General features: G+C 41.6%; 2 protein-coding genes across 2 annotated transcripts; both read left to right on the plus strand.

The window, feature by feature from the left end:
* The first annotated feature begins 593 nt into the window (after positions 1-593).
* On the plus strand, positions 594-7,799 carry lratb.2 (lecithin retinol acyltransferase b, tandem duplicate 2). The gene is made up of 6 exons (XM_051395210.1): positions 594-920; positions 3,382-3,629; positions 5,867-5,972; positions 6,216-6,290; positions 6,372-6,524; positions 7,531-7,799. Exons 2-6 carry the CDS (start codon positions 3,424-3,426, stop codon positions 7,678-7,680), a joined length of 690 nt encoding a protein of 229 aa, XP_051251170.1. The 5' UTR covers positions 594-920; positions 3,382-3,423; the 3' UTR covers positions 7,681-7,799.
* Positions 7,800-9,341: 1,542 nt separating this feature from the next.
* On the plus strand, positions 9,342-23,240 carry rbm46 (RNA binding motif protein 46). The gene is made up of 10 exons (XM_051395212.1): positions 9,342-9,476; positions 9,579-9,759; positions 9,842-9,998; positions 10,283-10,412; positions 12,397-12,494; positions 13,879-14,284; positions 18,156-18,355; positions 19,127-19,229; positions 22,965-23,132; positions 23,176-23,240. Exons 1-10 carry the CDS (start codon positions 9,392-9,394, stop codon positions 23,238-23,240), a joined length of 1,593 nt encoding a protein of 530 aa, XP_051251172.1. The 5' UTR covers positions 9,342-9,391.
* Positions 23,241-25,041: the final 1,801 nt, after the last annotated feature.

The following is a 25,041-nucleotide window of genomic DNA, read 5'->3' on the forward strand; positions in this document are numbered from 1 at the left end:
GAATCCCTTTTATTTATCGTACGTACACATACAAGGAATTTGACTCTGATGTTGTGTTGCTCTCAATGTACATGCACAGAAACAGGCATACAGATAGCAAACAAGGAGTCTCTATGAGGTAAACATAAAACAGCCATGTACCCAGACCAACAGACTGCTCTGCACTGTGTGTTCTGACCCCTTTCTATCAGAACCAGCATTAACTGATTCAGCAGTTTGAGCTAAAGTAGCTCGTCTGTTGGACGGGCCAGCCTTCACTCCCCACCTCCATCAATGAGCCTTGGCCCCCCATGACCCTGTCTCTGGTTCTGTTCCTTCCTTGGACAACTTCTGATAGGTACTGACCTCTGCAGACCGGGAACCCCCCACAAGAGCTGCAGGTTTGGAGATGTTCTGACCCAGTCGTCCATCACAATGTGGTTCTTGTCAAAGTGGATCAGATCCTCACGCTGCCCATTTTACCTGCTTCTAACACATCAACTCTGTTCACTGTCTGCCTGATATACCCCCCCCCCACTGACAGGAGCCCTGATAACCAGATAATCAGAGTTACTGGCGGTGCTCACTGTGTTAGTGCTGATCGGTACATCTTATTAGTGTCAAGTACTATTTTATAATCTCACTCTGTTTATGTAGAAGCATCGTCACAACCCAATGTCATATACTAAACTTGTATCTGACTTTGGTTTAACTGAAGCAGCTGAGACAGAGAATATCAGAGACACAGCTGATTGTGTGCAGGCAGCAGCCACACCTTTCTACCTGCAGTCAGAGTATGCAGTCAGACCGGTCGGATGGTATCTGTTCCTGAGACACTGTGAAAAGTTATTATTGTTAACTCGTTGGATGATTGGCAGTTTTCTTGTTCTCACAATTAACTGACAAAAGCCGATGGTATCTGTTCCTGGGAGTCAACCAAGGTAATATATTTATCTCTATCACCACCAACAGCAGTTCCAGCAAGTTAAACAGCAGCTTCCTCTCATAGAAACTGACAGCAAATACACCTCCTTTTATATCTGAACTCTCAGAGGTTTTATCATGTTTAGTCCTTAAAACAGTCCTTAATTATTGTGGGTGATTTTAATATTCATGTGGATGTTAACAATGACAGCCTTAGCAAAGAATTTATTTCATTAATTGACTGATTGAATGATTTTAATTAATATTAAAGATACTCGGGGCACCACCCTTAAATAAGGGAACGATAACCAATAAATAATTGATTGATCAGTCTTGTAAAAATACACTAACAATTAATTCAGAAATCGGATTAATAATTAAATAGTAAGTAAGTAAGTAAGTAAGTAAGTAAATTTAATGTATAAAGCACATTTAAACACAGCATAAACTGACCAAAGTGCTGTACAGTGGATAACTAAAAAGACAAATAATACAGAAAAACCCATTGGACCAATAATCAATAATTCTATAAAACATGAATAAAAAGGAAACCTTCAATATCAGAGCACATGAATAAATGAATAACTACAACCAAAATCATATTAATAGCTAGAGTGGGAGCTTTGGAGTTCTGCATAGAAGAGGTTGGTATCACTCACTCTTGTACGAAATGAAATAGGCCAGCAAATAGAAACACAAACATTCATTAAAGAGATATAATAAAAGCAAACAGAGGAAAATACACTTTATACAATCTAACTTAAAGGAACTCAGCTAGAGGAAAAAGGTGTGTGTGTGTGTGTGTGTGTGTGTGTGTGTGTGTGTGTGTGTGCGCTAACTAACATCTGTCTAACGTTGCGTTGCTCGGGTAAAGTCAGCTGGCAGACTTTCTCTTTAGAACTACAGATGTTGACTCCCGTTAGCGGTGCACTGGCCAGGGATCGAAGGAAGAAGCAAGCTCTTGTGTCATGCTATAATCCTTTGTCGTGCGCTGTCGGCGTGAAAAGTGAATATCTAGTTTGAATCTAATGCAAGGACAAACAAATCAGATTTAAAAACTGCAAAATACTGAGAAAATCTGACCAATAATATCTGAAAATCAAATAAACAACAATAAATCACATTTACATTTAATTATTTGAATAATAATAAAAATGAAGCCAAAAAGCTACACGCTTTATTTAATTTATTATTCAATTTATTTTGTTTTGTTACTTTTTTTAGATAATTAAACTGTCAGTCGGGATTATTTGGTAAAATTTAATTTCTGTTTAAAATATATCAACCATACTATAAGATTTATTTTACTAATATAGTGTCATTAAATCAAATAAATGTTTTTATCATTATAAAAGGTTTTATCACAAAATAAGGGTTTGCAATTGTTTCATGTTGTCAATGTTGTCATGTCAATGTAATTACATTTATAGAATAACATAAAATAAATACACCAGTAAAGAAATACAATATAATAATAAAACAAACAAATAAATAAAATAAAATAAAATAAAATAAAATAAAATAAAACCAATATACAGTTATGATATTTTAAATTAACTGTAATAATTGTTCCAGATGTTTCAGGTCATTTTAAAGAGTCTTTAAATCTTCAGTCTCCAGTAATCAGTGAGCTTTATCTCCCTCTTGTGGCCGACTGTAGGAACTACAACCTGAACAGCAATAAACACACATTATATCCACAGAACAACATTAAACTATATAATCCTTAAAGGTCAAAGGTCAAAGGTTCAGTTTGAAGACATAAAAAAATAATAATCTGATTTTTTTTTTTCCACAAACAAAAATCAATAAACTGAATAAAAATAATAATAAATCTTATTAAAACGACGCGTCCTCCTCCCTCATCATCAGTTTCATTCTGCACTGTGATTGGCTCCAGACCAGCTGTGATGTCATAAATCCTGCAGGGTGTGTGTGTGTGTGTGTGTGTGTGTGTGTGTGTGTGTGTGTGTGTGTGCGTGTGTGTGTGTGTGTTTCTGCTGAGCTGCTGTTGAGTGTGACAAGAATTGAGAAACGTTTGGTTGATTATAATAATCCGTCTCTGTTGTTCTGAGGGTTCATGTGATCCGGGTCCAACAAGGAACTGGACCCAGTTTCATTCAGACGGAGAGACGTTTCCTCGTTACTCCGGTTAAATGGAGACTTTTCCCAGGAATAACAAATATATAACAAATAAAAAACACTGAAGTAACAAAACCTGTAGTTCCTCTAACGGCCACTAGAGGCTGGCTCCATAAGGCCTCATATTAAAGTGCATCAGAAATCAATAATTGATCAGTTTTATTAAAGTGTCTCGTGCAGAAAGTACAGTGGGCAGATCTGAACCTGGACCAGCTTTGTTACTAATCCTCCCTACTCCCTCCTCCCTCCTCCTCCCTCCTCTTCCTCCCTCCTCCCTCCTCCTCCCTCCTCCCTCCTCCTCCTCCCTCCTCTTCCTCCCTCACACAATAAAACCAGCTGAAGGGAGACGGCCGTTCTCTCCTCTTGTCTCCGATCAACATGTTTCCTCTGCAGCTGCTCGCTCTGATCTTCATCTCCACACCGACTCCCGACCTGAAGAAGAGGAGGCAGGGGGAGGAAGAGGCAGACAGACAGGTAAAGGGGAGGACAGACAGACAGTATGAGCTGGTGCTGAAGAGGGGAGACCTGCTGGAGGTTCCCCGGACTCTGTTCACTCACTTTGGGATTTACCTCGGAGGAGGAAGGTTTGTATCTTCATCAGGAGAGTTATTTTATTCATAACATTTATCTTCCTCTTCCTCTCTCTTTCTTCTCTCCTTCCTTTCTCCTTCCTTTACCTCTCTCCTTCCTTTTCCTTCCTCTTCCTCTCTCCTTCCTTTCTCCTTCCTTTCTTCTTCCTCTCTCCTTCCTCTCTTCTTCCTCTACCTCTCTCCTTCCTTTCTTCTTCTTCTCTTCTTCCTCTTCTTTCCTCTTCCTCTCTCCTTCTTCACCCACTCACTTCCTCTTCCTCTCTCCTTCCTCACTGCTTCCTTTCTCCTTCCTCTTCCTCTCTCCTTCCTCTACCTCTCTCCTTCCTTTCTTCTTCTTCTCTTCTTCCTCTCTCCTTCCTCTTCCTCTCTCCTTGCTCACCCACTCACTTCCTCTTCCTCTCTCCTTCCTTTCTTCTTCCTCTCTTTTTCCTCTTCTTTCCTCTTCCTCTCTCCTTCTTCACCCACTCACTTCCTCTTCCTCTCTCCTTCCTCTCTCCTTCCTCTTCGTCTCTCCTTCCTCACTGCTTCCTTTCTCCTTCCTTTTCCTCTTCCTCTCTCCTTCCTCTTCCGCTCTCCTTCCTCTCTTCTTCCTCTTCCTTCCTCTTCCTCTCTCCTTCTTCACCCACTCACTTCCTCTTCCTCTCTCCTTCCTTTCTTCTTCCTCTCTCCTTCCTCTACCTCTCTCCTTCCTTTCTTCTTCCTCTTCTTTCCTCTTCCTCTCTCCTTCTTCACCCACTCACTTCCTCTACCTCTCTCCTTCCTTTCTTCTTCCTCTCTTTTTCCTCTTCTTTCCTCTTCCTCTCTCCTTCTTCACCCACTCACTTCCTCTTCCTCTCTCCTTCCTCTCTCCTTCCTCTTCGTCTCTCCTTCCTCACTGCTTCCTTTCTCCTTCCTTTTCCTCTTCCTCTCTCCTTCCTCTTCCTCTCTCCTTCCTCTCTTCTTCCTCTTCCTTCCTCTTCCTCTCTCCTTCTTCACCCACTCACTTCCTCTTCCTCTCTCCTTCCTTTCTTCTTCCTCTCTCCTTCCTCTACCTCTCTCCTTCCTTTCTTCTTCCTCTTCTTTCCTCTTCCTCTCTCCTTCTTCACCCACTCACTTCCTCTTCCTCTCTCCTTCCTCTTCCTCTCTCCTTGCTCACCCACTCACTTCCTCTACCTCTCTCCTTCCTTTCTTCTTCCTCTCTTCTTCCTCTTCTTTCCTCTTCCTCTCTCCTTCCTTTCTCCTTCCTCTTCGTCTCTCCTTCCTCACTGCTTCCTTTCTCCTTCCTTTTCCTCTTCCTCTCTCTTTCCTCTTCCTCTCTCCTTCCTCACTGCTTCCTTTCTCCTTCCTCTTCCTCTCTCCTTCCTCTACCTCTCTCCTTCCTTTCTTCTTCTTCTCTTCTTCCTCTTCCTTCCTCTTCCTCTCTCCTTCTTCACCCACTCACTTCCTCTTCCTCTCTCCTTCCTCTCTCCTTCCTCTTCGTCTCTCCTTCCTCACTGCTTCCTTTCTCCTTCCTTTTCCTCTTCCTCTCTCCTTCCTCTTCCTCTCCCCTTCCTCTCTTCTTCCTCTTCCTTCCTCTTCCTCTCTCCTTCTTCACCCACTCACTTCCTCTTCCTCTCTCCTTCCTTTCTTCTTCCCTCTCTCCTTCCTCTACCTCTCTCCTTCCTTTCTTCTTCCTCTTCTTTCCTCTTCCTCTCTCCTTCTTCACCCACTCACTTCCTCTTCCTCTCTCCTTCCTCTTCCTCTCTCCTTGCTCACCCACTCACTTCCTCTACCTCTCTCCTTCCTTTCTTCTTCCTCTCTTCTTCCTCTTCTTTCCTCTTCCTCTCTCCTTCCTTTCTCCTTCCTCTTTGTCTCTCCTTCCTCACTGCTTCCTTTCTCCTTCCTTTTCCTCTTCCTCTCTCTTTCCTCTTCCTCTCTCCTTCCTCACTGCTTCCTTTCTCCTTCCTCTTCCTCTCTCCTTCCTCTACCTCTCTCCTTCCTTTCTTCTTCTTCTCTTCTTCCTCTTCCTTCCTCTTCCTCTCTCCTTCTTCACCCACTCACTTCCTCTTCCTCTCTCCTTCCTTTCTTCTTCCTCTTCTTTCCTCTTCCTCTCTCCTTCCTCTACCTCTCTCCTTCCTTTCTTCTTCCTCTTCTTTCCTCTTCCTTTCTCCTTCTTCACCCACTCACTTCCTCTTCCTCTCTCCTTCCTCTCTCCTTCCTCTTCCTCTCTCCTTGCTCACCCACTCACTTCCTCTTCCTCTCTTCCTCTCCAGAGTGGCTCATTTCATCCCAGACATTATGCCGGTTGTCTCCGGTGACCAGATCCGTATCGGACAGATGGTGACCAACAGCCGGCTCCTACTGGGAGTCCTGGCCAAGGTACCGAATCTCCACTGCACCGAGCGACCGTCTGTCGGAGAGTTCGGTGGTTCTTTAGTCCGCCAGCAGGAGGAGGAAACAATATTTATATATTTATATATAAACAAATACAGGAAGTAACTCCTCCTGACTCTCCTCCTCTCCTCTTGGGGCAGTTAGCTGTTTCCATTTATGTTTCTTTATTATCGATACGAGAATCGGTACGAACGCCGTCGGTGATCTAACCGCTGTGTGTTGTCTCAGTGTGGCAGCGTGAGGGTGGACTCGGTGGAGGACTTCGCCTACGGGTCGGAAATACTCGTCAACGCCTCGGACAAGGTGATGTTCCAAGGTTCAGCAGTACAGTGTGCGAGCAGGTAGTGGTGCTAGCGGTAGTGACGTCTCTCTCTTGCGTTCCAGGTGTGCAGCCGCCCGGCGCTGAACGGCGAGGAGGTGGCGAGGAGGGCGGAGAAGCTGCGGGGTCACGTGCCGTACAGTCTGCTGTGGTACAACTGCGAACACTTCGTCATGTACTGTCGGTACGGCACTGTCGTGAGCTTCCAGACGTTCCAGGTGACCACAAACATCTTAGGAATAATCACCGGACGAATGTAGTGAATGTCACTTTTACCTTTCAACTATCTTCTTTAAGTAATTTTCCCCTGGGATTATTAAAGTATTTCTGATTCTGATTCTTCAGTTTATAGAAATTAATTATTTCACTATATGTTTTGCTCACAATCTAATCCAACGTATCCTAAACTAATTTATATTGAATTAATTAAAGGCTAACAACCGCACACAGATTTAGTGATTCAGTTCTTTAGATGTTTGGAAAAAAATTGGCAAAATTTGGTTGAAAAGTTAAAGTTTTATTGTAAACATTTACATTATAATAATGACTAATTGTACATATATAAATCAAATATATCCCAGTCAGTGAGACAGTTTATAGCAGCAGACTAACAGTTTCTGTGTTTTCTTGCTGCAGATTAACACTGATTACAGATCAGACCCTCTTTAATCGACTTAAGCTTTCCTGTTGCAGTAACAGTGGAGTCGGTGAAAGCTCTTATTGTTTCTATTGTTTCTACCACGTTGTTCCCACTGCAGCTTTGATTGCACATCAGATTATAATATGAATGTCTGAAGTTCACTGTAAAGCCAGAGGAGTTCATTTAACTAAACAAACTGTTGAAACTGAGTTGTTAAAGTAAAACTAACTCAGTTTTGTGAGTTAAAAGTTAAAATATTAGGTGACAAAGGCTTAATTTTGTCATTTTTATTTGTACTGAAAAAACAAAATGCCTAATAAAAAGTTATTAATCAGGAATATTTCTCTAACTACCAAAAGTGGCTTAATGAAGAATCTTCTTCAACTAAAAAAATGTATTTTGTATTAATTAAAAAGTTTGATGTAATCAGTTTAAACTATTTTTTGAGTTGAATAAATGTAAATAAATAAATCTGGTTTTAATATGTATCATTAAAGTTGATCACTAAAATAAACTGAAACTTAAATCAGCATCTAAAACTTGTTTGTACTCGGTTTGAATAAATAAAAATGTGTCTTCGTCAGTTCTGTAAGACGGTGAGGAAGCTGTTGCTGAGTCGGCGTGTTGCCAAGGTGACGGCGGTGCTGGGGGCGTGTCTTCTCCTCTACCTGAGAGCGGTGAGCGCCGCCCTGCTGGCCGTCCTGCTGCCCTCCCTCATCTGGATGGCCTCATAAACACTCAGATTAACGAGTGCATAAACTCTGTGTTCAGCAAAAGTTACATGAGAATAATCTGTACAAATGTAATAAATATTGTATTTTTCTGATATATATAATAAAACTAACAACAGTTATGCATTTCTTTATGTATTTTATTTCCAGAGTCGATATGTGTTGTTTTATTGCCCATGCTCAAAGAACATGTTTATTACATTACATATTTAATTAATGCAATTTTCATATATTTAATTTATTTTGTTTTGTTTCTTTTCTTTATTTAGCTCAATTTCTTTTCTTTTCTTTCTTTAATTTTCTTTTATTTCATTACTTTTATTAAAGTATGTTTTATTAAATTTTCCTTAATTAATTTAATTTAATTTATTTTCTTCTTGTTACTTTATTAAATTATCTTTTATTTAATTATCCTCTATTTCTTTAATTTAATTTAATTTATTTTCCCTCTTTGATTTAATTTATTTCATTCATTTTCTTTCCTTTAATTTCTTTAAATTTATTTTCTTTAATTAAATTTATTTTCTTTAATTTCTTTTATTTTTTAAGGGTAACGTATCTACGTGTTGTCCCGCCTTCCGTTCCCCAGATGACCGTTCTGATTGGCTCAGAGGGGGCCGCCCTTCACGTCAATCACCACGCGGTCCAATCAGCGTTGAGCAGAGTAAATAGAGCCGTTCCAGGTAAAGTTAGGCTCCTGATGAACTTTTAATTGAAGGTGTAACGTTGACCACCGAGCTGCTGCTGGTTGAGATTGAATCCCGCTGAGAACAACAACGTTTCACTGGGAGGAGAGATGGCGACGGACGGAGCTGGTGAGCGTTTATCTGATGACCGTTAAACGACCGTTAGTCGGATCAAACGGTTGCTACGTTACCGTTACGTTACAGCGCCGCTAGCATAACGGCTGCTGCGCTAGCTTTTAGCTCGTGGTGTTACTTTACTAACTGGATTAATTAGTAATAATAATATTAATATTAAAACAATAATAGTTAATTCACTGGTTGGCAAGTGAACTCCTCCACATGTGGGACCTGGAAACACACAAAAAAGACAAATAAAGTTAGCTAAATAGCTAATTTATTAAAAAAAACTTTAAACTGAACAAACAGACATTATTAAGAGTTGTTAAACAGTAAAAGTGAATACAAGCAGCAAAAGAGACATCCAAAACAACTAAAATATATAAAATATAGGTTAAATTAACTTTAATGTATTCAACGTCCTCCTATAGAAACAGGTTTCAGGTTATATTGAAGTTACTTTTAGAAGGTTTCCTGCAGAGATAATAGTTGTGTGGCAGATTATGGGCTTAAATACGGTTAAATGTGGCTCATCTGACACTGATTCTGTACTGTTCGGTGGTTTAATCGTCTTAAAATGGATTTTAATTGTGGTAATGATACACTAAAATGACATTTCCTTTCAAAAAAGACACTTTAAAGCTGCAGCTGCTGATTATTTATATCCTCACATGTTAGGAAACAACAACTATTTAACATTATTACTTGAAAACTAACAGTTGTTGATTAGTAAGCTGATTGATATCTGTCGATGAGGATATTCTGCAGTGTAGAGCGGGTTGTCACATTTCACTGTCGCTGTTTGTCGCGCAGACAGCGACAGAGCGTCGGACGGAGAGTCGGAGGGCCTCTCCGGTAGAGTCAGCCCGCTGGTGGGCGAGGACGAGTTCAAGGCGTCCTGCGCCAAAGAGATGGCGCTGCTCGACCTGATGGAGAAGACGGGATACAACATGGTGCAGGAGAACGGGCAGAGGAAGTACGGCGGACCCCCCCCAGGTGTGTAAAGACCACAGAAACATATGTGACTGAAGGGCTTCATTCAGGAGCTCACAGACTGTTTAAAATAATGTTTCTGACCTCCGTGTTTCGGTGCCGCAGACTGGGAGGGGCCGCCGCCCCCGCGGGGCTGCGAGGTGTTCGTGGGGAAGATCCCCAGAGACATGTACGAAGACGAGCTGGTGCCGCTGTTTGAGACGGCCGGCAGGATCTACGAGTTCAGGCTGATGATGGAGTTCAGCGGAGAGAACCGCGGCTACGCCTTCGTCATGTACACCAACAGGTAGCTGCCACAGGAACAGCTCAAACATCAACCTGTAAAACCGCTTTATAATAATAATAATAATAATAACGTCCTGGTGCAGGGAGGCGGCGCAGAGAGCCATCCAGACACTGGACAACCACGAGATCCGTCCGGGGAAGCTGATCGGGGTGTGCGTGAGTCTGGACAACTGCCGCCTCTTCATCGGCTCCCTCCCTAAAGACAAGAGGAAGGACGAGATCATGGAGGAGATGAAGAAGGTGACAGAGTAGAAATGTGGAATAAACTAATTGGACGGAGGTGCCTCTGCCTTCGTCCGTCCCCGAGGCGTCAAATTAAAAACCCTCGAGGGAATAAATTAGTTTGTAAAACGTTTTTTTTGGACTTCGTTGCCTCCAATTAACTTTTGGAAAAAAGTTCAAATAATATTTTTAACTTTAAAGTTCAGCAGAAAGAAGTCGACTCGAGCAGCAGCTGAACACACAGTTTTAATTGGTGGCGCATTGTGTGTGTGTGTGCGTGTGTGCGTGTGTGCGTCTCCCAGGTGACGGACGGCGTGGTCGATGTGATCGTGTATCCGAGCTCCACAGATAAGAGCAGAAACCGAGGTTTTGCCTTCGTGGAGTACGAGTCCCACAAAGCGGCAGCCATGGCGAGGAGGAAGCTCATACCTGGTACACACCTCCTCCTCCTCCTCCTCCTCCTCTTCCTCCTCTTCCTAAATCTCCTGACTCTGGGTCAGTTCCTGTCTACAGTTCCTGTGTTTGTCCAGCAGACGGCGGTAGAACACCACAGAACACTGCAGTCTAATACAACAGTGAGGTCCTCCTGTTCAGTTCTTGTTTGTTATATTTTATAGATTAATATTTAACTTTGTACATTCTGGAAGATGTAGTTTGTGTTCAAGGATCAAACACATTATTATTATCATTTTAAAACAAGGTTTAATGCTGCACAGAGCTAAAGATAACAGATAATTACATTCATATCAAATAAATAATATAGAATCAGAAACTATTTTCACATTTAAGTCATTTTTCAGGCAGAAATATTCAAGAATTACTTGTTACAACTTTTTATTTCTGAGGATTTGCTATTTGCTACTTCTTATTTATTGATAGTAAATCAATAATTTGGGGGTTTTGGGCTGTATTTAAATTAAATTAATCAAGAAAATAAATGGCAGATTCATTGATAAAGACAATATTTATTAATTGCAGCCCTAGAAAAACATATAACATCCTTAAAAAGGATCAACACAAACTGAACTTTATATTCATTACAGGACAGTTATAATAATAATAAAGTGCTGTATGTCTCTCCTCAGTCAGACACTGGAGGCTCAGTAACCACTTAGTTAAATCTGTTACTAAAATCCGTTGCACCATCATAACGTAGCTGCTGAGGCTGTGGATCAGGAGGTAGAGCGGGTCGTCCACTCTACATCCATATTGAAATATATCAATAAATTAGCTCTGTACTTGATTAACGTGTCAAAAAATGGCTGCAAAAAAATATGTTTTGTGGCAGATAAACTTCAGTTTTAGCATCAGTGAGTTTACGCTGAATATAGAAACAGATACTGTAAGCTCACAGCAGCATCTACTGTTAATGAACCCGAGTTTACAGGACAGTCAGACTGTGTCAGGATGAAGCTGCTATCTCTCCTGTCCCACTACTGTGGGCTGAACTATAAGAAAGACTCAATACAACCTTAGTGACTCTCTGACGACTCCAGAGTCTGCTGTCAGCTACAGGGAATGGTCAGAGCTGGATGGTTTGATGGTGGAAACTGGAAGAAGTTGGAGAATAATCCCATCCTCTGGGTTCCCATGTGTCCTTGGAAATCTGGACATTTAGAGACTAGTTTTCCAGTCATGGAAACACCTGGAAATAGAATAAAATGACCAAAAATTCCAGTGTCCTGGAAATGTTTTATTAGCTTGTAATTGTAATTGTAGTGTTTTTTTTTTTTTTTTACTTAAGTAGGAATTTTGGCTCCCATCCTGCCCACTCCTGTTTGACTTCTTTCCCGATAAAATGTCCACCTCCACTCCGCAGTCGCAGCGTCACTCTGTTATAACACAGAACCCAGAGAGTCTGCTCTTTTTTTTTCTGTCGAGGTATCTGAGGTCTGTGCTGTAAATCTGTTGGTGCAGATCAATGAGCAGCACTGCTGGAGGGCAGTGTTGGACTTCAGTGTGATACAGTTCATTGATTCGTCTATCTGGTTAACCCTCCCGAACGCAGTTTATCGGAGGTCGTTTTTCACAAACTCGGGAACCTCACCTGAGTTTCCAGCTGAGGAATCTGAGGCTAACTTGAAGTTCCAAGTAACAAGAGAGTTCCTGTTCAGGGCTGGTAGTTTCTCCCAGGAGCTACAGGGGCCTAATACAGATAATTCACTCAATTCTCAAGTATTTGTGAGAGTAAAATGTATCAATACGTCAGATTTTAAGCCCCACCCACTCCGAGTACAGATGATTTTCATGAAACGAGAACAATAGGAACTGCAACATCACAGCCCTCAGTTTATAACACTGCTATCTTGCGGTTATTATTATACTAACACTGTGAAACAACTCCTCACTGTAACCTACACCAGAGACAGGGTTTGTAACTGTTGCCAGGAGGTTGTGACCCTGCTGTTCTCCACAGGAACCTTCCAGCTGTGGGGTCACTCCATCCAGGTGGACTGGGCCGAGCCCGAGAAGGACGTGGACGAGGAGGTCATGCAGCGCGTCAGAGTCCTTTACGTGAGTCAAATCATATCTGATTTCCACAGATGGATTCAGGGGGGGCAAATCAATTTTTTTTTTACTTGCTTTTGTTGAATTTTAGAAGGTTTTAAAGCCATCGAACACTTTATATCCCAGAGAAAGTTCATGAGGCTGATCAAGGATAAAGATGTGTGTCGTCTGCATAATATGACATAATATAAAGTATATATGTGTGAAACTTGTGTGTGAAATGTGAGGAAACTTCTTGTGTAATCGATCCGAAACGAGGAAATGTAGATAAAGTTGGAGGATTATACAGTTTTGTACAGTTGAGACAGTTTATTATGTGAGTCGTGTTCCCTCTATCCCCCCAAAAAAGCCCCATTTCAGCCCAAAGTGTAAAAACTTTCCAGAACCTTTAATTCGGGCTCACTCCAAATAAAAAGGTCAGCTCCTGCTTCCTGCTCCCCCTGTCCTCCCCCTGGCGGCTCCGCAGCCAAAGGTCAGTGTTTCTGGAAGAGGCCTGTGAAATATTCAGCAGCCTTGTTCGGATCAAAGGTGAGAGAGAGTGAGGCGGCGGGGAGGAGGCTCACAGGAGGAGCCGCACACGCCCTCCAGGGGATCAATTACTGTGGAGGCTTTTACTCTGAAAGCCTGAGATGTGATCTGAGGGCAACAAACACAAAAGCCCCTCGCAGACGTGTGAGGGAGAGTATTTTTAGCAGAGGAGGAGGCCCAGAGGTAAATAAAGCCCTCAGTGTGTGTGTGTGTGTGTGCAGGGAGGACTTCTCATTTACTACAAATCAAGACTGCTAATGATTTCACAAACAACGCTGTAATTATGCTGTCAGGTGCAACGACTTACAGGATAATTACAGTTAATTACAGCCCTGTCATTCATATCAAATATCAATAATAATATCAGCGTTTTTTTTTTTTTATTGTTCCCAACGAGGAGAGAAAGTATTCTCTGGGTGGCCACGTCGAACCCACGTCTGAACTTTTCAGAAAGGCGCTGACGTTGTTGCTGCCGCTCATTTTCAGGCACCAGTTGTATACCAGTTGGAGGACTAGTCACCATGGTAACAAAGAACATGGAGGAGAAGCCTGTTCTGAGTCCCATCGAAGAAGAGTGCTTTTTAACTTTTATTTTATGAGAAAGCACAGGAAGTCATCTCTCCTGTTAGCGCTAGCTTCACAAAAGTGGCTGTATTAGGTTTATTTTCTGCTTGTTCCACAATTGTTTGATAAATTGCTGATTAAATAGTTTGAATTGCTGTTTTTATTCTCAAATCTCTGTGCTTTTTCTTTTGGTGCTGGCTAAAACGTCTTTGGTGGGCGCCAAAACATCCTGGCTGTGATGAGGCGTCACAAGAAAGTGTTGTTTTTTCTGTAAACAATAATCCAGTTTGTGTTCCAGGTGCGTAACCTGATGCTGAGCACCACCGAAGAAACCCTCCGCCAGGAGTTCTCTTGCTTCAAGCCGGGCTCCGTGGAGCGAGTTAAGAAACTGACCGACTACGCCTTCGTTCACTACCGCTGCCGTGACGACGCCATCACCGCGCTGAGCCTTATGAACGGAGCCCTGATCGACGGCGTCAGCGTGGAGGTGACGCTGGCCAAACCGGCTGGGATCAAAGACGGGAGCGTAGCCGGGAGGAGGTACAACAACAGGGGATACCTGGGAAACAACGCAGCAGGAGGAGGAGCGAACGGAACGTTTCTGCTGCACAGGAACGACGGAGGCGTAATGGGCGGAGCTGTGGACGGATGCTCTCCACTGAGAACACTGTCCACACGCCTGGGGAGCCCCTTCTACAGCGGAGGTGAGGATTACTGATTGATCATCATTTATTAGGATGATTAGCATTATTGTAAATTACCTCTGCTCTCTTATCAGTTTAACAATCCCACAATGCAACGCTGCACACTTAGAGATGGTTGAGCTGCTCTACAGAATGAACTGTAGAGAGAGGATTGTTCTGTGTTCGTCAGGGAGCAGTAAGTGATTGTAAGAAGGTTGTTACTCCATAAATTAGGGTCGGGTCGGTTTTTTTATGTCTGATGTGTGAACTTAATCTGGCATTAGTTTTTGTGTATACAAATAGAGGCATTGACAAGGCTTTTATTGTGAAACATTTGCAGAAACAGGTTGTGGAACTTTTTATGTTGCACTCGAGAGTGGCAGAGTGGTTAATATCTAGCTTAATATCTAACTAATTAAATAATTAAAAACACAAACAATTGACACATAATAATCAGTTGGAGTTCTAGTTAAGAGTCCTTAATATAAAATATATAAAATATCTTTGTGAGTAAAACTGTACCTGCACAGTAACATCGACTGTTTGATCTACATTCAGCTCACAAAAGATTCCACGTGAAGATAAATTAATTTTGACTTTGGGGAAACTTTTCCACGGTATAAAAAGAGAGAGAGCACTTTTCAGCCAATTTAAAACGCTCATGTGCAGCAGCTTCTGAAAGATGGGCGAATATGAATCATTAATCATCATCATCTTCACATGGAGCAGAATGATCATTTCCATTAGATAGGACTGTGCAGCCTGAAGCTGCTCAATGATTATACTTTTTATACAGTAACATCAATTCTTTCTGCTCTGTTTTTCTTCTTCTCACTTCTTCATGATCAAATATCACAAAGGGTTTCGATCAAATACGGGCTCTCATTCATAAAACTCTTATTTCTCTCATAATATCAAGATAAATATCTCCAATTTCATATCACAGTACCTTATATTGTCCAGTTCTACTTGTGCTGAGGGGGTTCTCTATAAGCCCAGACATTTTTCTGTCTCAGGAAGATTTCTCCCAAAACTGCCCAAAATAATGTTGACAGGAAAGTTTGTTCAGAGCCCGACCATCCAAACAATCAATATCACTTTCTCCAGGAGAGTTTGTGTTGGTACAGAAACTCTAAAGCCGGGCTCAGACTACAGCTGATTACCTTTAGATTCAAAAAGTCAATGTACGACAGCTTCTGGCAGACAACCACAACACATGCTCTAAGGAGATATGACCCCATTGACGGAAACGTTACGGATTATAACTTTAAACCTCGCTGACCTGCTCGCAGACTAATTGAGGCTGATCATTTCAAACGTGTTTGATATTTAGGAGTTAAAATCTGGATGATTACGTGTTGACAAGCAGCTGTAAACTTTAGCCAGCAGACAACTGTTGATTGATAATAACACTAATATTAATATCCTGTAGGACCGATAACAATATACTAACTTCTTTGATACCGCACCTGATACCACTAAGGTGGGTGGAAGAGAAGCCATATCAGCAGTTTGGAGATATTTTAAGCAACTCAGTCAGTCATCAGTGAGGAACATCTGATGAAAGTAAATCATGTTTTTAATGTTATCGTTAGAACTGTAATGGTATTATTAAGTACTCGGTATCTGCGAGTATCCAAATGTAAATTCTTTACAACACCAGTGAAATTCCCTGATTCCTGACACCCAATTTGATCCCACGATATAAAACAATGAATCTCCTATACTTCCACATACACTCCTTTATTAAAAACATTTGAGTATTCAATACAATAAAAGTAGCACGTAGCCTTCAAGTAAGTAAAAAGAGGCAAATACTCAACATACTCTGTTCCACTCTTTAGTTGATGGGTTCATTGTCATACAGCCTACATGAGTCTTATTGTTTTACTTCACGTTTTAATACCTTTCTTCGACTTCTGTAAAACATCAGACTTTTCACACCATCAGACTGGCGTCGCGCTGCCCTCCGTTTCTATCACAGTGATAGTCTTCTGGTCATTTTAAGACTCGATTTGTATAAATATCAAAGCAAATATAAAAGGGTCATCATTACGCGTGAGAGCTGCTCCTCCTCCTGCAGGTTCGACCCCTCGCCTAAATCAAACTCTCAGGATGACGCCGTTCTTCTGGTGGTCGTTCTTGTTCAGACTCCCTGTCTTTTGGTCTGCCTGTAAAATCCTTCTGTTTTATTCAATACGACGAGTTTTCAGTTTTCATCTAGAGCAGATTTTGACTTTGTCTCATCCATTACAAACCACATTCATCAAGTCTTACTCGTATATTGACGCAGCCGCGATAATAATCTGGTGATGAAGCAAAACTCCCGATTTCCTGACGCCTGCAGACATTTTCTGAAAATGAGAAAAGTTTTACAGTTAACTCTCCCACAAATGGACTGTGAAATATTTATGAGAGGAGCGATGTCCTACTACAAAAAGAGTGATGGAGGAAGAAGTATATGGTTATATTTGTGGAGGGATGAGAGAGAGAGAGAGAGAGAGAGAGAGACTCATGGGGAGAGGAATTAAAGATTCACTTTGCTCAGTACATAGTCGAGAAAGAGATTCAGATGGGGAGAGCTGGACAGAGGCAGGAGAGGGTGGAGAAAAAGGAGTGAACGGCAGAGAAAGACTGAATGCAGAAAGATTGATGGCATGAAAGAGGAAAAAGATTTAGAGAGACAGATAAATGGAGGGAGAGATTTAAAGCGAGAAGCTATTTCTGTCCGGCAGCTGAAGGACTTTAAAGCGGCCTGATGTTCAGTTACACATAAAGCTCAATAATGACCGTGATTAACAGTATCTGAGCTGTTATCTTGATCAATAAATGAATCAGAACGCAGCGATTCCTTAAATCCATGAAGATTTTCTCTTTTAACTGTTTTATAATACTATACTTTTATATAACTTAATGATTAACATACAACTTATATTGTCGCTGATTAATGTTCTGTCACTAATTTGACTAATTGATCCTTCGTATGTCGAAAACACAACCACGGGTAGTTTAAAGGATGAAAGCTGTTATTGGAGCACATACCAAAAAGGGGCGGGGCTTATGAATGGTGAGTTTCAGCTCTAGCTTGTCTTTCTCTTGACCCGTTTCCACAGCAGGAACACAGCAGACTAAAGTAAACGCTATGCTAACTTTAGCTCTGTAACTTGTTTTTGCACACAGTGGCTGCTCCAGTTTGTTGCAGTGAGATATAAAAGCCGTCACACATTTCTACAGATTAAACCAAAGCAGACGGAGCAGCTCACGTTTACATTTAATCAGGGAAACCAGAGTTGGTTGCAGCCACTGAAGGCTTTAAGATAAAGTTCATATTGTGTTTAAGATGAGCGTGTCGAGACAGAAGAATCTCCTAATGAAGGCTCTCCTCGGCTAAATTAATGACATAATTAACATGAGTGGACATGTCTCATATTTCAGTAGCTCAAGTGTTTTGTTTACAGACTGCTAATGATTTCTGAAGGTGACTTGCAGCTCCGACATCTGTCTACTTGAATCTTAAACCAACTTCGAAGAAACTCTTTCCACACATTGAAACTGAAAGAGAAGAAGAGAGTCTGGCTGACAGAAAGCGATGATGAATCATATATCTGGATGGAGATGAACGGAGAGATTTAACTGGGGGAGTAATGGAGATGTAAAGTTAGTCAGATAGAGAGCTGAGTCAGTCGCCTTTTAATGACCAGATAACTGGAGATGGTTCTGTTCTGCTGCTGGAGTCTGAATGTAAGACTGAGGTACAGTAGTTATCAGACTCAGTGTTTGGTAGCCGAGTGAGCAGCCGTGATTGTTAAAGCAGAACTTATTCACAAATCTGAATATGTTGGAGCTAAATGCTAATCCTGTGAGTGTGTGTGTGTGTGTGTTTGTATCACAGAGGACCCAGACAGGTGTGTGTTCCCCCTGTTTCCGGGCACCCCGCTCTCTCCCACCAGCCTGCTGTCCCTGAAGCAGAGTCAGATCGGGTCCGCCATCAGCTTGCTCGACTTCTACTGCCGCAAGAACTACTGGTCGCAGCCGGAGTACCACCTGTACTCCACGCCGGGACAGGACGGGAAGCTGCTGCTCCTGTACAAGGTCTGTACACCAAACCCCAGCGCTAGATTACTCATTTTTAACTGCACAGTGCATCATCATCACCTTCCTTTACTGTATTGTCGTCTCAGTGGAAACACACTGTTACGTCCTCTATAAATAAATAAACCAGGCTTCACTCGAGACTGGAGCATATAAAGGATGCCAACACCGGTAATTGGGAGGAAAACCCCCAAAATCAAAAAGAAAAAGAACAAAAGGGGGCGGAGATCTCAGCCAGAAAGAACAAAAGAGAAACCGCTGAGGCAGCTGCACAGTCGGCCATCACATCGAGCTGATTCCACCTGAAGAAAAACATCTAAATAAACCAACTGAGAACTCAACTAACACTGAATTTTATTGTATTGGTTCTTTGTATGGAGCATAAACAGATGCTACACACCAAATTTAGAGTTTTGTCATTTATTTTTTGTTAATTCAATTTAGTTTTCCAGAGGGACTTCTTCAAGTTTAGTTTTTAGTAGTTTCAGAGTTTGTTCTTAAATATTTATTAAGGGACAATTTTAAGAAGAAACACAATACAAACACTCACAGAGACAATAAACAGATGTAACCTGTAAATCTGTATTATATTTTAGTTTGTTCTTTAAGTACAAAGTCTAGTTTTTATTTTTATTTCAGTTGCTTGGTTTAAGTAAATAAACTCACTGCTCGATGATCTTTTACATTCACACCAGAAATAAACAAACACTGGTGTCAAAATGTTAAAATACACAATAAACAATGAATGTTTATTTGTTTGTTTGTGTGCAGGTGGTGATCCCGTCGACACGGAGCACCTTCATCCCCGACAAACTGTGTGCACTGCTGGACGACGCCAAAGAGCTGGCTGCTCAGACCACGCTGTGGAACCTGGGTACTGCTCACACACACGCACGCGCACACACACACACACACACACACTTCACCTTCAACGTTCAGAAACCGTATCGATATTGAATGCGTCAATAATCAACCTACTGTTTGTGAGCAAGAGATGTCCTGTAATGTCAAAAAAAAGGATTTCTTAAAAAGAGTGCGAACCCTGACAAACTAGCTCTCTTCAAAATAAAAGTCCACTCTTGTTTCTGCGGTTAAATGCTCTTAATGTGAAGCTGCAGCAGCAGGAAATTTTCAGTTTGCGTAACTTAATACAGCTTTTTGTCCGGGAACAAAAAGTATCCAAAGTTTTCCCAAAAGTGAAACCAAGAACATCTGGATCATCAAACCAAGATTTGTTGAAGATTTGTTAAAGATTTGATGAAGATTTGATGAAGATTTGATAGGAGTGAGTCGACATTTTAATTGTCAATATCACAGACGATCATGTTCATTGATTGTGTGAAATCCTGATTGCGATTCATTGAAGGATCCTCGGTCCTAAGTGTCAACAAAAAAGCAAACTTCTGCTTGAAATCCTGACGATGGCATAAGAGCTAAACAAATGATGAGGAGGTTAAGTTTTAATCTCTTTTCTTGCTCTGAGTTTCATTTAAATGTTAAACTGTGAAAGTTTTCTCCTCCACAGACCCCCCCAGCTGTGATTTTACCCGTTTATGTTGTTTACACTGGCGCCTCGGCGTTGTAAAGGCTGCTGTTTGTTCCAGTTTTTATGATCGTTGTGCTGAGGTGTTAATAATCTACAGGACGATGCATAGCATTTTAAAGCAGTCTGTTTGTATTCATACAGCAGCGACAGCCCGGAGCTAAAGCAGCACAATAATGTGTATCTGCATTATTACTTTTTACAGTCTCAATCTCACCATCATCATTTATTCACATTATTTCCACTTCTGCTGTTTCACTTTGTGCAGATGAAGGAAATGAAACTGGGTCGGACGCCACAGGAGTCAAATAATAGTAAAAATAATGTGATGAGATCTTCCTGTGGCTCCTTGTGGACTCATTCGAGTGGCAGTGAGACGTTCTCGAGTGTTTTCAGGTCACCTGAGCGCTGCAGGAACATTTGAATCCCAGTAAAGAGTTTTACTGGAGGAGCGAACAGGATTGGCAGCCACGTTGTGTATTGTCTGAAGCAGCTGTCAGAGTCTGAACTGGAGCCATCTGGAGCTCCCTCTGAGCCAATCACAGCACCTTTGAGGAGTTTCTGTTTGACGTGAGATATTTGAAGTTAAACATCACCTGCAGAGCGATGGCTGAAGGGAGATCAAAACTCCCTTCGACTTATCTGCATTGAAACATTTACGGCGTTGAAATCGCTCACATTCAGAGCCCAGAGTGGTTTCATAACGCTGGGACTAATCCAGCAGCTTCCTGTCCGACCTGACTTATTTATCTGAGTGAGGTGGCTTTATTTTAACATTACCTGCAGTGCTCAGTGGTTTTAATCCCACAAATAATTAGTCATAAATGTTATTAAATCTCATCCTGAGCAAGGTTCTTGTATTTGTTTTGACTTTTGTGTGACCTGTGGATCAACACCGACCTAAAAGCAGGTACTGTTATTCTCTTTTCTCCATTAAAAGTAGCCGAATAAGCTGTTAGCAGCTCCTGTTAGTGGCACACTCATTGTTATTTAGACAACTCTCTCTGGTTTACTGTGACACCGAAGAAAACCTGATAATTCTAAAGCAACTTCTGCAGTTATACAGAGCTTCTTTTTTCTAGGATTTATCTGAGTTTATTCAAGATCGACATACAAAATACTGGCATCCCCTGAATGTGTAAGTGAAGTGAATCGATAAATGTGTGTATCATGTCAGATTTTATTGAGTTTCAACTCTGCAATTTCTTCACCCAAAACTCAAAACTAGCAAATGACCTCCATTTAAAGTAGCCGAATTAGCTGTTAGCAGCTCCTGTTAGTGGCGCACTCATTGTTATTTAGACAACTCTCTCTGGTTTACTGTGACACTGAAGAAAACTTAAAAACTTGATATTTCTAAGGCAACTTCTGCAGATAATTAATAAGTAATTTCTAAATTTATTTGAGTTTATTCACAATTGATATGAAGATAATGACCTCCAATCATCTACTGTAGTTGCACAGATACTGTTACTGTGTGTGTGTGTGTGTGTGTGTGTGTGTGTGTGTGTGTGTGTACCTGTAGCACCCTCCTCTGAATAAACACTCAGAGATGTTGATCTTGGACTATAATTCCCGCCTCGGTGTAGATTAGGACGCAGAGATGTTTGAACAATCTCCCATCATGCCTTTCTTGTAACACACACAGCTGTTGTGTCCTGACGACCATCCCCTCTGAAAATAGAGCTGAGTTTTACCAAATGTGTCTCTGGGGGTTTGGAGCTTAAGTGCAGCATCAGTTCAACCATCCGTGCAGTGAAGTGTGGGACTCTGGGATCAGCGTGAAAAAGGAAGTTAGAGCTGCGTAGAGAGGAGGGTGAGAAAATGTGATTCGGAGGTAAAATGTTTTTTAATTGACTCGCAGGAAGCAGGTCCGAACCTCCAACCACCCGCCAACACTAACGCAATTAAAACATTTTTTTTTGGACACAAGTCGAGTAAAGTTGGCTACTGGAAGTCGGCCCTGTGGTGGACGCTTTTAATCAAACTCTCTTACACTGCATCCATTTTTCATCACTCCGCAGGGAGCTGAAGATCTGTGCCAGCTCAGCCCACAACATACAACGTCTCCCCCCTTTCTCCTCCCCCCCCATATCTGCTGCCCTTCCCCTTCTCTCCCTCCTCTATGTCTCTCTCTCGGTCTGCAGGAGCTCACGTAGTATGTTTGAAACTGGAAACCACAAAGAAAGAATCTGCAGAAGTTGAATTATTAACTGTGATTTTACTCACTGCTCTTATAAACACTGTTAAAAAACTGGGTTTTTGGTTCCACTTTTATGGTTTCAGGTTGAAACGTTGCTGAAGTTCTGCAGTGTTTTGTGAACTTTGTTTCGCCCCTCAGTGGTACACAACCTGAGTGGAATACCTGCAGACACTACTCAGGGCTGAAAAATAATAATACATCTATTTTTATTTACAGTTTATATTCTTTTCAAAGGTACCAGTGAGTTTGGTGGTGTAGATGGTTGCAACTCGCTTCGCCGTCCCCTTTAAAGTGTGTAGGAGAAACTATGGTGGCTGCGAAATGTGCAGAAAATGTAAAAATCCTGTTCTAGAGAAAGTGTTTGAAAGGGTTTGTCTGTTCTAAGGTAGAGAAAACACCCCTCCGCTATTAAACACAGGACCTTTAATTTACTCATCGACTGATGTCTCATACTATCATCTTTTAAAGTACTTTTGGTACTTTTTTGGAGCTACTAACGGTCAAACTCGACAGAGGACATTTCATATGATGATTAACTACAGAGAGAGTCTGGAAACGATCTCTGGAACTACCTGTTTATTATCTGTTAGCTCGTGTGTTTAGCCAGCAGGGAACATAGATGATTATTTTGAGTTAGGACGGTTCAGTTGGGGCTTCGGGGGATACACAACCCCGAAGACGAGCTGAGGGAAATCAGAGTCCAACTGTATCTGTGGAGACTGAAGCTAAATATTTATGTCACTTTTTCTCCCATCATCCTCTTTGTTCTTTACCTCCCTCCCTCCTCCCTCCTTCCTCCCTTCATCCCTCCCTCCTTCCTCCCTTCATCCCTCCCTCCTTCCTCCCTGTGTCCTCTCCTCCAGACTCATCCTTCCTCAACGGAGCTTCCTGCGATTCTCCCAGCAGCCCCTCTCCTCCGCTCGCCATCAACTCTTCCTCCTCCTCCGCCAACAGTCCCGGGGTGATGACCTGCGCCGGCAGAGCCTTCCCCTCCTGCCTCCCTCCTCCACCTCCTCCTCCACCGCCCTCCCCCCTTCCCTCTCTCCCCTCTCTCCCCCCTCTCTTCTCTGTCGTCGCTCTCCCCTCCCACCCCCCAATCACAGAGGCTCTACATCAGCTCCCAGTCGCCTTTCTACTGACGGTGAGACACACTGCTGTTTACTGCAGATAGTGAGAGAGACTGTGGATCCACAGTGTGATCATCAAAATATTGATCACAGAGACTCTCAATACCATCACAATACTTTTTACTAGAACCTTGGAAAAAGTTTATCATACACTTTTTTTATTGCATTACTATAATAATGTTACAGTAATATTACTTTCCCCAATATATAGCAGTGCCACTAATTACTAACACATTTCAGTAATTTCTGTATATTTTTATTCAGTTTGGAGCAAAATGGTCAAAGACAGTTGATAAAAAGAGGGGCCTTCATTTGTTGTTTCATACAGAAACATGCTGGTTTTTGTTAAATACGATGTTAGAAATGGAAATATTCTCATAATATTTAACTTTCTTGGAGTACTTGAACGTTGAAGTGGCCTTTCTACAAGATCACAGTACCAGTAGTGGCCCTGGTTTAACCCTATCGCCCACCTCATCCCCATTTATAGCTAAACTATTCGACTAGTCACACCCGGGGGCCGTATGGGCTCGTCACCCAAATCTAGTTAAAATACAGTAACCACAGGTCTTACTCCTCTTGTACTTCTGATCCTCCTCATATTTCTGTTATTATCTGTGGGTATTATTTCTGGATGTGGAGCAGGTTTCTCTCCATGTGTTTTGAGTTTTATTGCCACAGTAAAAGTGTTCTTATTTGCACATTAAACATTTCATTCAGTGATGTAAAGATGTGACATTTTGTTGCAGGAGACCTCAGCGGCGATGGGACGATTCGAGGACGAGAAGGAGAAAAGGCAGGACTGTCTTTATTATGATTCCAGATATTCCCCAACGCAGTGTTTGTGTGATGGGCCGCTGCCTCTGGCACAGACGGACCAACAGAAAACGTTTGTTTCATTCCTCCCTTTTATTTTGAAATGTTATCTCAGTCAGAGATGAGGGAGGGAAAGGACAATATTTAGTTTTCGATCAGCCACTCAGCTTCTTCTCTCTATCACCTCTTTTAGTTTAGAAAACTAAACCAATGGAGAAACAAAGATAAACACAGTTTAGTTTCACAAAACACTAACTGATAATAAATTTCTCTCGACCTCTGTTAAATGTCAGCCTCCTTCCCTTTTCCTCCTCTCTGTGTTCATTTTCCTACAGCCAAAGTTCCCCTTATACTAACCATAATGCACAGCAGGGACACGGATATATATATATATATAAACTTTTATACAACCCTGCCTCCAATTTATTTGGTTGGTTTTTCTTATCTGTTGGGGGCAATTTTTCCAGTTGAAATCAGTTTAAAGAATAGTTTTGTTTCCTAAATTGAACCAAACTGCGACTGAAACCTGAAAATAATACGCCAACTATGTCTTTACATCAACCTCCTTTCCTATGTGTGATAGTCCTTTATTTATAGCTAAACTATTCGGCTATTCACATCCGAGGACTGGAGCAAATACACAAAAAAAAAAATCAGCTTTCACATTGGACTCGAATGCTGGTCTCCAGAGAAAGTCCTGAGTTTAACCCATCGGCCTCCCTATGTGGACAGTTTATAGCTAAAATATTCAGCTATTCACACACGGGGGCCCGGGTGCGAATAGCTGAATAATTACTGTATGGACTTATCAACCAGGTGAAAATAGACGTTAGTTTTTTAGGTATAAAAGTTGGACAAAAGTTGTGATTTACACTTTAAATAAACATTTGATCTTCCTTGTGATGATTCAGACTAAAGAACCAATCTTTTCCTCTGTGAGAAAAGTTTCACTTTGAACATTAATGCCGTCGTTTTTAGGATAAAATGTGTTTTGAGT

Source organism: Dicentrarchus labrax, unplaced genomic scaffold (genome assembly GCF_905237075.1).
Source record: "Dicentrarchus labrax unplaced genomic scaffold, dlabrax2021, whole genome shotgun sequence".
Classification (NCBI taxonomy): Eukaryota; Metazoa; Chordata; class Actinopteri; family Moronidae; genus Dicentrarchus; species Dicentrarchus labrax.